Here is a 12,431-nt window from a genome sequence, read left to right on the forward strand (position 1 = left end):
GTGCTGGCACTTGAAAAACTGGGTCTCATCATCTGTTTACAAACTGTTAAACACATTACCTTCTTATGGATGGTTTTTGGATCAACATTTGTAATTACAATGTCCTCAAGTCTGGAGAACACTTTAATCTCTTTAGGCTTCATAGCCACAGAAGCATCCATTCCTGAATGAAACAAAAGAAGCAAGGAAATAAATGCACTTCAACAAATTTCTAAGAAAACACTTTTGCTAAAAAACAAACAAACAAACCAACCCCCAGAATTATTTACTACTGAATGTAACAGTAATAACAGCTTAGAATCCAGCCTTCTGCTATGTAACAATGAATGCTCAGCCTGAGAGGGGAGTCAGACAAAGTTGCCAACATACCTTGATTCTAAGAGTAGAGTACAATTCCCCAAAACTATCTAGGATCTAGCTACTAAAAAATGGAAGTGTGTGTTACCTAAAACATAGTGCCTTCACTTCTTTTAATTTTACTACACTTAAAAATCATCTTCGCTTTCTGAGTCAAACATCTTTTTCCTTGAAGATCATTGCATACAATCAAAATAGATTTAAAGAAATGTTAGAGACACCTGCAGTGCACACACAGGCTTTTTAGAAGTGAATGGAGGGAAACAGCCTATCTCTGGCTACAGCCAGCATCATCTAATATTAAATAAAAAACACCTTACCTTGTATTCTAATGTCTGCAATTCTACAGGTCTGATCACACACTGTAATACTGAATGCATTTAGCTTTGCAGTGAGCTTTAATTCAGAGACCTCATCATGGCCTGCATCACCAGAAACTGGAAAGGAAACACAAGAGACATACAAGGAGTTCAAATATTACAAGCTCACAGTCTAAAACAAATATTAGACTAGTAGTTTTGTAAATATGTGAACTATTCAAAAGCAGTCATTCCCTAAAAGATATGATAATCCTCAGTCAAAATGTGAAAAAAGTCATTTTTTAAGAGTTTCCTTCAGGCACACAAACTGTCACCAATCGTTACAGGCAAAAAGCCATCAAGATGTCTTTTCTCCTCATTAATACCTAGTTTTTATGCATTAGTTGCTGAGTGCAGTGTACACTACATTATTTGAAACACTCATGTCTCATCACATGAGAAGTGCTCCTCTCTGTGTCCAGCAGCAAAGCCAATTTAGGCACATTAACTGCAGCAACACTGCACAAACTGAAAATGGAACAGCCACTGGACTCAATCCCAATAGTTTTAGGATTAGAAAACCTTGAATTTCACAAACAACACTAAAAGGACAAGAATCAACAACACAGGACCTGAAAAAATATTCATGAGCGTCCATGCAAAAACTCTTCCTATTTCAAGGTTACAAAGACCCATACTTAAACACACCACCCCTTCAGCTCAGAACTTCTCTCTGCTTCCCCAGAGCAGTATTTCTTCAGCAATGTAAGCACTCTTCAGAGCTCTCAGATTGCAAAGCTACATGGTTGTGGCACTAAACCTTTGGAAAGGCTGCACACTGCAACATCATTTATTCAAGTTTGATTACAAAAAATCAGACAACCACCCAGGGAAAAGTTACATTGAGTAAGGAGAATTTGTAAAATTAAGCAACAAGAAAAATGTCTGCTGGGTTTTCTTTAATAAGATTATTTTCTCCCCATTTACAGTTGTGCATGCTTTGTTTTCCACCAAATAGACTGCAATGCTGTAATTGGAAATAATATCCTTTGAAACTGAAGGTGAGATGCTGATAAACAACAGAAGTATAGCTTGTCTAATATGACACTACCTGGTCTAAGAGTGCTTCCTCTTTCCTGTTCTTTCATTTGAGGCTTGTGCTCTGATGATTTTTCAGTACTTGGAAGACCACCTGATGGAACACTGAAGGTGAGGAAACTCATGATGGAAAGCAAAGCCTCTGTGTGAAGTACTATATCCAAACAGGAAAAGATGACCTAAAAGGAAGGCAAGGAGGCAAAGTCATCTTGTGATTTAGTACCAGTTTATACCCTAACAACTCAGAGCTGCTGTCACAGAACCAAGGAAAAAAGCCTCTTGCTCAATTTCACAAGTATTTGACTCTTATCTCCATCCTCTTCAACTTCACAAGTTCACAAGATGAGGGAGCTAGAGAAGAGAAGCTTCCAGCAGCTACAGAGGAACTGTGCCAATCTAAAAACTGATGCCTCGTGTGGTTATGCCTTTTCAGGACACTCCCTTTGCTCTGCTGCATTTCATTCAGCACTTTAGTTGACAACTTCAGAACCACGTGTGAATATGTTTTAGGAGATAAACAACAACAAAAAAAAACCAAACAACAAAAAGTGGTTATGCCTTTTCAGGACACTCCCTTTGCTCTGCTGCATTTCACTTACTGCATTGCATTCAGCACTTTAGCTGACAACTTCAGAACCACGTGTGAAGATGTTTCAGGAGATATGGTACAACAATAACAACAAAAATAAACCCACTAAGATTCAAAATGAGCAATCAGAACAGGGAGTATGAGAGCAGCAACTACTCCTGCCAGTGTTACTGAGTGAAACCCAGTATCAGCCACTTAGTCCACCCAAGGCCCTCAAGAAGCAGCTTGACCCACCACTCCTGTTTTAAAGAAAACATTTTAAAAGCACAATGACATGCTTACTTCAGAAGTCACTTGAAAAATTACTCATGAATAGCTGCTTTCAGAAGCAAAAGGACTAATTGCACTCAAGACCCCTGAGAATGCTACTTGGATATTCCAGCTCACATCTCAATTTCACTGTTACTGTTACAAGCTCAGAAACACAAGGCCCTGGTTTATCCCTCTGCCAAGTGGATCACTCCAGAGACAAAGCACATGCTAAAGGCCTCAGTTAAAATTCCTAAGGACATTTTTCTAACTAGCAAAAAATGTATAGCTTTTAGTTTACAAAAATTATTACAATCAATACTTCAGTAAAAAAAAATCTTTTTTTTTCTACCTGGATTTGTCTTTGAAGTAGTAAAATATAAAGCAGTAGGTTTTAATGATGAGAGTCAGGGCTTTGGTTTTGGCTTGGTTTTGTTCCCTTTTTTTCCTCTTCAATGAGAAGAAAAAAAGGCAGAAACTAACACAGCTGCTATGATTCAAAAAGCTTAAAAAACCAAATTAAGTACATCCAGCACTTACATTGATGTTTTGCTTGGTGCTTTGGTAAGTAGTAACAAAGTCTGGTCCATCAGGATCAGCCTAAAGAGGAAAATAAAGGGACACAGTCAGTCTTTATTGAATTAGCTAATATATCAACTGAATTATTTGAATTTAGGCCACACACAAGGATTATTCCAATTGCAAAAGAAAACTAAGGGAAGTGATGAAGCCTGAACAAACAAATTCTTCAAATAATGCACAAGCAAAATAACCAGAATGGGTTATTCACAATGCTCTGCTCAGACATTTCATAGCACCTATTTTGTAAAAATTCAACTGACTAGTTACAAAATTTGTCTCATCTAGAATCTATTTAAACTGGATCAATTTATGTTTAATACTTTGCCAGTACAGATTCATCTATTTTTCACTATGTTAATGATGCCAGTCCAGTCCAGAGTATTGAGGAGCCCACTGATTCTACAACTTATCAGATTCCCAAGTATTCATGCAATTTTTAAAGGCTTTTTTAAGCTACCAACATATCACTCTTCAAATGCCAGTTTTATCCCCTGTAGGGTCACTCGTCACTTGCACAGGCAAAGACCATCAAACCTGTTAAGTTGCACACAGGTGCTCATTTGTGCTGTACACACAGAACACAAACAAATATTTGTCTTGCCAGTGATTTCAGTAATAGCATTGACTTATGAAGCAAGAGCTATATGGAAGCAGTGGAGAATTAAATGAAATGTTAAACTGAAAAACAGGTATTTGGGAGAAGGCCTGGGTAAGTTGTAGATACATATCTACAGACTAAGTATGGAAGCCTTACTTTCCTCCCCATGTAATTTTACTGAAAATGCATTGAAACCTTAATATATTCCATTTTCAAAAGATGCTCATCTGTCTCACTTGAGGAATTAAGAATGCAAAGAGGATCTCCTTTTGAGTCTGCAAACAAAGAAATAAAAATGTAAAGTGTTTCCACTCACAAGCTTTACTCCACCTATGCCATGTCTCCATGCTAGTTCTCTATTACATAGTAATTAAATACTATTCCTGCTGAAATAGTGAAAACAAACAGCTATTCTCACTGAGAAGCTACACATGAAGCATTATTTTGTGAAATGCTATATTCACTTCATTTTAAATTAAACTAGGAAAAATTAACTTATCTTGCTCTTAAAACTGGATGTTCTTTGCATTCCTACCTTCACGTTTTCACACTCAAAGCCTTACTTTTCTACTTGGGACAAATGGCTATTTCACTTATCACTTCACTGTCACTTGGAATTGTTACCTGACCAACCAAAGAAGCATTTCCAGTGCTGCCAGAAGTGGTCATAAAGCACAGAATCATAAACTCATCAAAACCTACTGAACAGTTGGAATACTTCTCAGGAACACCATTCCTGCTCAAAGTACTCAACTCACTCAAATACATTAACTCTAACAATGGCAGTAAAACTTGGTATCAGGTAAAACAGATTAATTCTATCTAAATTACCCTTTCCCCTCCCCTCATTATTGGTTACTATATGTTATCCTCTGGCTATAAATCCAGTTGCACACACTCTACTGATTGTATCAGTTCCCTCGAAGACTTACCATGTATTTCAGTGCATCTCATTGTAATTTTTTTCAGATATGCTGCTGCAGCCAATTCATGATTTCTAATTTTGGTTTTGGTCCCAAGCTGTAGCACAGTTAGAACATGTAATGGATATCTCTCCTTCTGAACCTGCTTCATCAAGGTTATTACAACCTTGAATATGGAAAGGAAAATAAGTTCAATATTTCAGTGAAGCTGTTCATGCCTGGCAGTTATAAACAGGCTAAATGTGAAACATAACATTAATCTAGACATTTTGCATTTTTATAAACAGACCCTATAGGACCAATTTGCTAAAGATTTCACCTGGACCCTTCCCTCTTCCTCTTGTTTGTTTTCTTTTACTTGCCAAGTCAAACTGTTAAAATGGACTTTATTGCCCACTACCTCTAAGAAACAGATGAGTACTGGGTTCAGACTGAATAAGTTGTACAGATGGATACATACCTCTTTGATTTCAAAATTAAGTAGCATATTGATTACATCTTCATTTAATGTTAGTTTTCTCTTTTCAGACAGCATTCCTTCTGAAACACTCTTATCCTGTACCAAAACTGATCTCTCCAGTTCTTTCATTTTACCTGGAACATTCAATATATTGCTTAACTTTTGAAACTGCCACCACTCCTTTGCTCAAGAAACACATCCAATTCTTTTATTCATTTAGATGGATTACATTCACCTAAGATAAGATAGTAACATTTCCATAAGTAAAGCCTTTAGCTTCAGAGCATGAAAAGGAAATAGAAACATGTTCTGGCAACAAGATAACTCTGCCATCTCCATACCTTGCTAGTTCCTTGACAACTCAGCTAACACAATTACCAAGTTTTGTCTTGTAATTTTTCCAGGTTTTTAAAGTATCAAAGTATGAACACTGTCCTTGTAAAATTAAAGAGTTTATCAGTTAGACTCAGCTTATTTCCATACTCTCAAATCTAAACTTGCTTTCCAGAAAATAAATGCCTTTCCTTACTCCTGAAAGCAAAGACACTTAGTATTCACAACAAATTCTATCTCTGACCTTCCTTTTGCAGCACTGATTTTGCATCCTTTTGAGTTTCTTCTGCTTCACCCAGGTTTTCTGTCAACACTTTGAGACAGACATTCAAATCCTCTTGACTTAACACGACCTAAAAAGTTGCAGATCAAAATTCTCAGGAAAAACACAGTGTTCCTTGAACTTATCACCTGTTAACATAGCAGAACAATGTTTCCTGGCAAGAAGAGTGCTTATTTACAGCTGTTTTGCCAGTAGAATCATCCCTTCAATAAGAAAATTAAATTTTTTCAACCACTTATTGTAAAAGTCCAAGGAGATGAAAGGTTTTGACTTCCAGTGCTGTATCAATATACATTTCAGCAATTAATGTATCTATGCTTTTAATACATTCCTGTCAATGACATGGCCCTTCATGACATTTTCATTTCAGTTTCAGACCTGAGATGTCCCTGGTACTTTCTTTCACAGTACATAAAATGACACAAAAAGCAAGTATCCCACTCAAGGGTGATGGGAAGGTAGGAAGCTGGGGTTACTAAAGCAAATGTTTGCATTAATTTAAACTCCTCTCAAGAAGATTCTGTTTTTAAAGAACAAAAACCAAAACACTTCAAAAAATTCTTGCTCAGAGAACTGGTCACAAAACCATTTATGTGATCCCTTCAAACCACTACATTCACCTAGGTGGGGTTAAATCCTATTATGTTGCTGAAATCCACTCCACACCTGTTAAAAATTTGCAGCTTGTTGCCCCTCTGTGCCCAGAAATAACATTAGGGTTGTTCTCAGAGTAAGTACTATCACCACCTTCTCACAAGACTTACATTCATTGTGTCCAGATACCCCGTGACCTCCAACACTGGTAACTTGTGAAACCAAGCTGCAGAGAGATTTCGTTTCACAGACAGGCTTAAATTAATAGGGTGAAGTATCTGAATATCTGGATGTGACAAATCTGTCTCCAAAGTGATCCTTGAAACACAGAAAGGAAAAAAAAAGGAGAACAGTTGGAAAGTTGGAAGTCACATGTTAGATTTTTGAAAATCTTGAAATCTCAAATGCAGCACCAAACACTTTGCTAAACAGAACAGTTTCTGATTTTATTACTGATCTAACTGCTCTAAGATAAAAGGCATTTTAATACCAAATATTTGACACTAGCACCAACCATGGTTTCTAGGCCAGAACATTGATGTTCTACAGAGTATTACCCACCAAGGTATTACTGTACCTTGACAGTTTCAGCTTTGTCAGCTGCACATCCATTTTGTCAATGACTGGAGGGAGTAAACTGCCTTCTGAGGACACCAAGACAAACTGGTTCTGAACCTTAATTAAGCCAAGATCTATTACTATTGCATTGGGGGAAATGGAGGACTGGGGGATAACTATAACTGGTGCTTTCAAGTGAATGTCCATTGCAAGCCGAAAACTCCTTTGGGCCAGGTCTTTGACACTGGTAGCAGCCTTCTCTGCAGCTTGGACTGTAGCAGCACTCAGGGTCTCCTTGGCTGTCTGGAAGTTGTTCAAGAAGGTCTAGAAAAGCAGTTGAGGAGAATGGAGAAATGTCTGTAAATAGTTTTTATTCTAGGTTACTTTTCCATTTTTCACCATCATCTGCCAATTATTGCTGCCAATTATGCTGCCTACTTCAATGGAAATGGAATTTTCCACAGGAAAAGATAACTGAGTACCTTCTGTCATGACCTCTAATGGAGGGTGAAAGAAGTACTAACCAGTGCAATCCACTCATTCTCAATTCATCTCTATTTTTCCTTCTTTCCTTAGCTACAAGGCTCCTTAGCTCATTAACTTTTAGGGACACAATTCTGAAAGCCCCTCTTGCCCTCCCTGAATACTACTGAATTCCTACTAAAGAATCTATTGATTGAGAGACAGCCCACTGGTGGTTTATTGAAAGAGCTATCACTAGGGTACTCAAACACACTGATATTTACACTGGTTAATTTGCAGGCATCATGACACCTACCTTGCAAGATTTGCCTCTAGTGTTAGCAATGATATGTTTGCAATGAACTCAGATTTTTGGTGGGGTGGAAAGGGCAGCAAACATAAAACCCCCAAACTACCTCAATAGCTTCAAGTTTTTCTCTATTTCCAAAATTGAGCGTGGGAAGTAACTCAATTGAAATTTAAATCAGTTACTTAACAAAGTTTTCAATAGTACACAGGAAAGATTAAACCCATCCCTCCTCTTTCAGGAAATGAAACTTAACACTTGTACTGAGAGCACAGCTTAAAAGACTAATCTGAGAATGCTGCAGAAACATAGAAGGGGAAATAAGACTCACCAGGAGAGACATGAGAAATTTGTGAAGGTACACCAGCTGGATGCAGCCCACTTTCAAACATACAGTACCATCCACTTTTGACATGTCAGTGTAGGCTTCTCCCTCAGTAGCATGAGGATTTAATGTCAGATTGAAACTGAAAACTTCATCTCCCACTATTGACACAGCCTAGAAAGAGAGAAACAGCACCCACCAGCCATCAGCAGCTTCTACAAAAGTAATGACACAAAGAACTAAAGATACCATCAGCCTTTTAGATTACAAATTAGATTACTAGTTTTTCTAATCCTTTCAGACATCCATTCTTGTAAAATGAAAACTTTTCTTTATGATGTATCTTATTTGAAAATACTTATTCACAACAAATCAAATACTTTCAGAAGAGTGGAATGTGTATTACATTTCACTTTTATACATATCAAACTAACCAAGAATCAAGTAAAAGTTAAAATCTTGTAGTTGAGTACTTTTTTATGAAGGGTCCTTGAATCAACATCTGTGACAACTATGTCCTTAAGTCGAGCAAAGAATACAGTTTGGCTTGGCTGAAGGCAAAGAGATGAGTCAAGACCTGCAAAGTACAAAAACAGAAACAGAGTCTTGCACAGCAGAAGTAACAGTTATTTTCAGGGTGGGGACACCAGCAGAGGAAGTGAGGAAAAGTTACTAAGTTACTTTAAGAATGACTGTACTTCAGCTTCAACCAAAACAAAATAGAAATACTTGTAATACAAATACTGTCTCAATATCAATCATCTCTGGAAATAACTGAGCTACTATCCATAGAAAAAGAGTCCATCAATCCTCCACTTCTTAATAAGCAAGCTATTGAGTGAGTGCATTGAGATTTTCTATCAGGAAAGATGTTACTATACTGAACTATTTCAATGCATTATTTTGGCATACATAATCTTGTGTGAATATATGATATGATTTAGAAATGTGCACAAGGAAAAGACTTTATGAACTGCAGGACTAATCTTGCATATCACACATTGCTAAATATTCATGAGAGTGTGAGCAACTATGAGGATGGCAGTTAAAGCCAGACAGAAGTGAAACTCCCCCAAAGAATTGATAGCCCTATGCAGGGGTAAAACCTATCTAGAAAACAAAACCAAAACAAGGAACCCAAACAAACCCCTAGGGTTAAAAATTAAAGAAAACATTTTGAAGGAGTTTTCTCACCCTACATAATTATTTATCCTAAATAACTTTACAGTACACCATAAAATATCTTAGTACAACATGGAAACCACTTAGTACAACATGAAAATCCACCTATAACCAAACTTCCACAAAGGGTGAACCTAATCATTTGAGTAATAACACAGCACATCTTCCTAGCTGGAGGCCAAAACATTATGACAGACTTGAAGGCTGAGTGAAAACAAGACAACAAGCCATTCTTGCACAGATAACAATAAATAAACAAATAAATAAAAACAGATGCTGCATATTTACACCTTTTTTTTTAGTCCAATGATTAGCAATTGCTTTGAAAATAAAGTACCAGGGCAGTTAGTTCTAATAAAGAATTTAATACCTTGTATCTTGATCTCTGCAATGTTCTTTTTTTCATCACAAATATTTAAGCAGAAGGCATCCAGTTTGGCAAAAAGCTTGAAGTCAAACACATCCTTATCCTTGGAAGGTTTAGACACTAGAAATAAGAGAAGGTGGGATTTTTAAGGTACCTATGAGTCATATTTTCACTTTCATCTTTGTTTCTACAAAGCCAGTGTTTCTCTGGATTTGCTTTGCCAGTATGCAACACATCCTTCTAGAACCATCATTTGGATAATCACCACTGTACCTTTCTTCAATCTAGAGTCATCTTCTTGCTTTTTTTCTTTGGATGGTGTCTCTCCACTTCTTTCACTGCCTGATGGACTAACAGCTGTTAGAAAACTGACAGCAGACATAAGGGCCTCTGTATGCAACAGGAGGTTCAGTGATGAGAAAGTTACCTGTTGAAAACATGAGAGTCCACATGATCAAACAGTTACTTAAAGGTGTCAGAGTCAGACTGGTGCAAAACCACCCAGTGCAACAGAACCATTCCTTAGAAACAGAAAAGCTGCATGCGTGGCCAGCAACAGATCATAAAGGAAAAAGCTTCCTGAAAAGCAGAATAAGGATAAGTATAGAAAATAAGGGAACCTAGCAACAACCCAGCTCTTACAGCTGTAGCTGCTAACCTATAACCTCCTCTGTACAAAAAAAAGTGATGCAAACTTAATTTTGTCAAACACAGCCTTAGGCTTGAATGCTCCTGCAATACCAGTACTATGGCAGGTGGCTGACATGGAGATATTCTAAATATCTAATCACAGTCAGACATGGATTTAGACTCCTTATTAAAGACAGCCAACAGAGTGCTGAACACGTGGCACTCACAACACAGATTATTTGACATGAAAGTGAAAGACTTTGTGACTCCACTATAGCTTCCCATACTGGGCCCCTGAATGGCATGACCCCTGAAGCATGAGAAGGTGCATTCTTACAGTAGTTTGAATTTCATCCACATAAACTACACAGACACTTTTTCAGCAGTTCAACAAACATTCTGCTCTAAAGTGGTATAAAAATTTTCAAGGGCGTTTTAACTCTTGAAATCTCCTGCTAGAAGGCAGGAAATCAAGAAAGCAAAACATGTCTTATTAATTCCTCTCTTCTGAGCACGCAAACCAAAAGAAAATAAGCAACAAAATGTGTAAACACTCACTTGAATCATCTGTTCAGTATTGTTAAAAATTGTCTGAAACTGTGGCCCATTTCTGTCAGCCTGAAAATAATGATATGGATGAAGGTTAATATTAATTCCAACCACTGTTCTCTTCAGAAGACACAAAATAATCCAATTAGCTCTGAATAGTAGGTTTAGGACTATATATTGACTATATATTAAGAATATGTATAAATGCTCTAAAAATAATTTTAAAAATCTTTGTGTGTACCTTGACATATTCCACCTTCAGAAGGTCTAAGCCAGGCTTGTCTGAGGAACTAATTAGATGAATGGGTCCTTTTTTACCTGTAAAACACCACATGAGATAAACAAGAATTAGGATAACTTCTGTTCTTTCAGAGAACCAAACAATTTATGCCTTAAAGGTAGGGATTAACTTTCAGTATCATTTGCTAAAATACATTGCACCACTAAATATGAGTCACTGGTTTCTCTTGGCTAAGCCCAAAATGGCAAATCCTTTTTCCATCCAAAGACTGAGCTCTAGGCCATTTATTTATCTCATCAGCATTATGGTGAGAGTCCAGAACTTATCAACCGCATCAGTGGCACAAGCACTGCAATGGACAGCTGCACATGAACTGGGAAACTGAAACATTTGCATTTCAGAGAGCACAAGGCACAGGAGAGCTCCAACTAATTGCTACACACACACAAGTCCACTTCTCTGCCACTGCTAATTACCTCCAATTCCATAGTAATCCAAGCTTATTTTCTTCAAATAAGATACTGCTGCTAAATTGTAGGTTTTGACAGTAGCTTCTGTCCCAAGATGCATTACATCAAATACAAGTACTGTTTCCTCAATTTTCTTTTGTCTGGTGAGTTCTACTAAAACCTGGATAAACAAAAAATGCAGTTATGCCATCTTCTCACATGGAGTATTCTCACCATTTAAAGCAGCAACAGAAATGCAAGATTTATGCCCTCTCTGCTTTGTCAAAAGCATTGTTTTTATTACAGATTTTAGAGTATATAATAGAAAGGAGAAGTGATTGATGGTCAAAGATTTAAATACAAAAAATATTTCAGAATTTTCTCTTTTCAAGAGACCTGCCTGGGACTGACTTTGTTTCTCCAGTGCAATATTCCCACTCCCTAACCTCTAATTATAAGTTGGTACTAATCTTTTCTAGTAAAAATACTCCAATAAGGGACTTTTTTTTTTTCCAATACATCTGTGTGTATGCATCCCATACAGACAAGAAATATCCCATATGCATAGAAATATGTATGTATGTACATGAGGGTTTTTTTGTTTGGTGATTATGTTTATCCATCCACTAATCTGGAGAACATTGGTAAAAACTATTGGATATTTTTTTAAAGTATTCTTTAGGCAGGAGAAAACAGAATTAGAGACATACTTCTTTAATTTCAAACTTGAGCTGAAGATCTGTCAGTTCCTCCTGAGCAGGCTCTTCTTTTCTTATTTCTTCTCCTTTAATTACTGAACTGTCAGTTGGTTCAGAGCTTTCCTCAAAATCAAAATATTCTTCTTCAGAGTCTACAGAAGCAAAACTACTTGGTCAGTAAACTTTTTCCAGAAACAGGGCTAAAGACCCCACCCTCTCTTTGCCATTCCAATTGCATTTTTAACAGCATGATCACTTTAAAACTAACATGACAAATATATACTTTAGATCTATACTG

The 12,431-nt window shown here is 37.0% G+C and overlaps 1 protein-coding gene across 2 annotated transcripts in view; it reads right to left on the reverse strand.

Annotated features, from left to right (window-relative positions):
• The window catches only part of VPS13C (vacuolar protein sorting 13 homolog C), a 74,920-nt gene that overhangs the window by 39,439 nt on the left and 23,050 nt on the right, over positions 1-12,431 (reverse strand). For both annotated transcript variants that reach the window (XM_050978370.1, XM_050978371.1), the window contains exons 25-42: positions 12,146-12,285; positions 11,463-11,616; positions 10,987-11,063; positions 10,755-10,814; positions 9,840-9,993; positions 9,570-9,686; positions 8,491-8,594; positions 8,024-8,191; positions 6,943-7,247; positions 6,536-6,683; positions 5,733-5,841; positions 5,156-5,289; positions 4,705-4,861; positions 3,968-4,047; positions 3,133-3,192; positions 1,768-1,933; positions 678-794; positions 60-163 (exon numbers count right to left, since the gene is read on the reverse strand). In XM_050978370.1, coding sequence (XP_050834327.1) covers positions 60-163; positions 678-794; positions 1,768-1,933; positions 3,133-3,192; positions 3,968-4,047; positions 4,705-4,861; positions 5,156-5,289; positions 5,733-5,841; positions 6,536-6,683; positions 6,943-7,247; positions 8,024-8,191; positions 8,491-8,594; positions 9,570-9,686; positions 9,840-9,993; positions 10,755-10,814; positions 10,987-11,063; positions 11,463-11,616; positions 12,146-12,285 — 2,354 coding nt within the window. The remainder of the gene's footprint in view (positions 1-59; positions 164-677; positions 795-1,767; positions 1,934-3,132; positions 3,193-3,967; positions 4,048-4,704; positions 4,862-5,155; positions 5,290-5,732; positions 5,842-6,535; positions 6,684-6,942; positions 7,248-8,023; positions 8,192-8,490; positions 8,595-9,569; positions 9,687-9,839; positions 9,994-10,754; positions 10,815-10,986; positions 11,064-11,462; positions 11,617-12,145; positions 12,286-12,431) is intronic.

This window comes from Serinus canaria, chromosome 10, assembly GCF_022539315.1.
Source record: "Serinus canaria isolate serCan28SL12 chromosome 10, serCan2020, whole genome shotgun sequence".
Classification (NCBI taxonomy): domain Eukaryota; kingdom Metazoa; phylum Chordata; class Aves; order Passeriformes; family Fringillidae; genus Serinus; species Serinus canaria.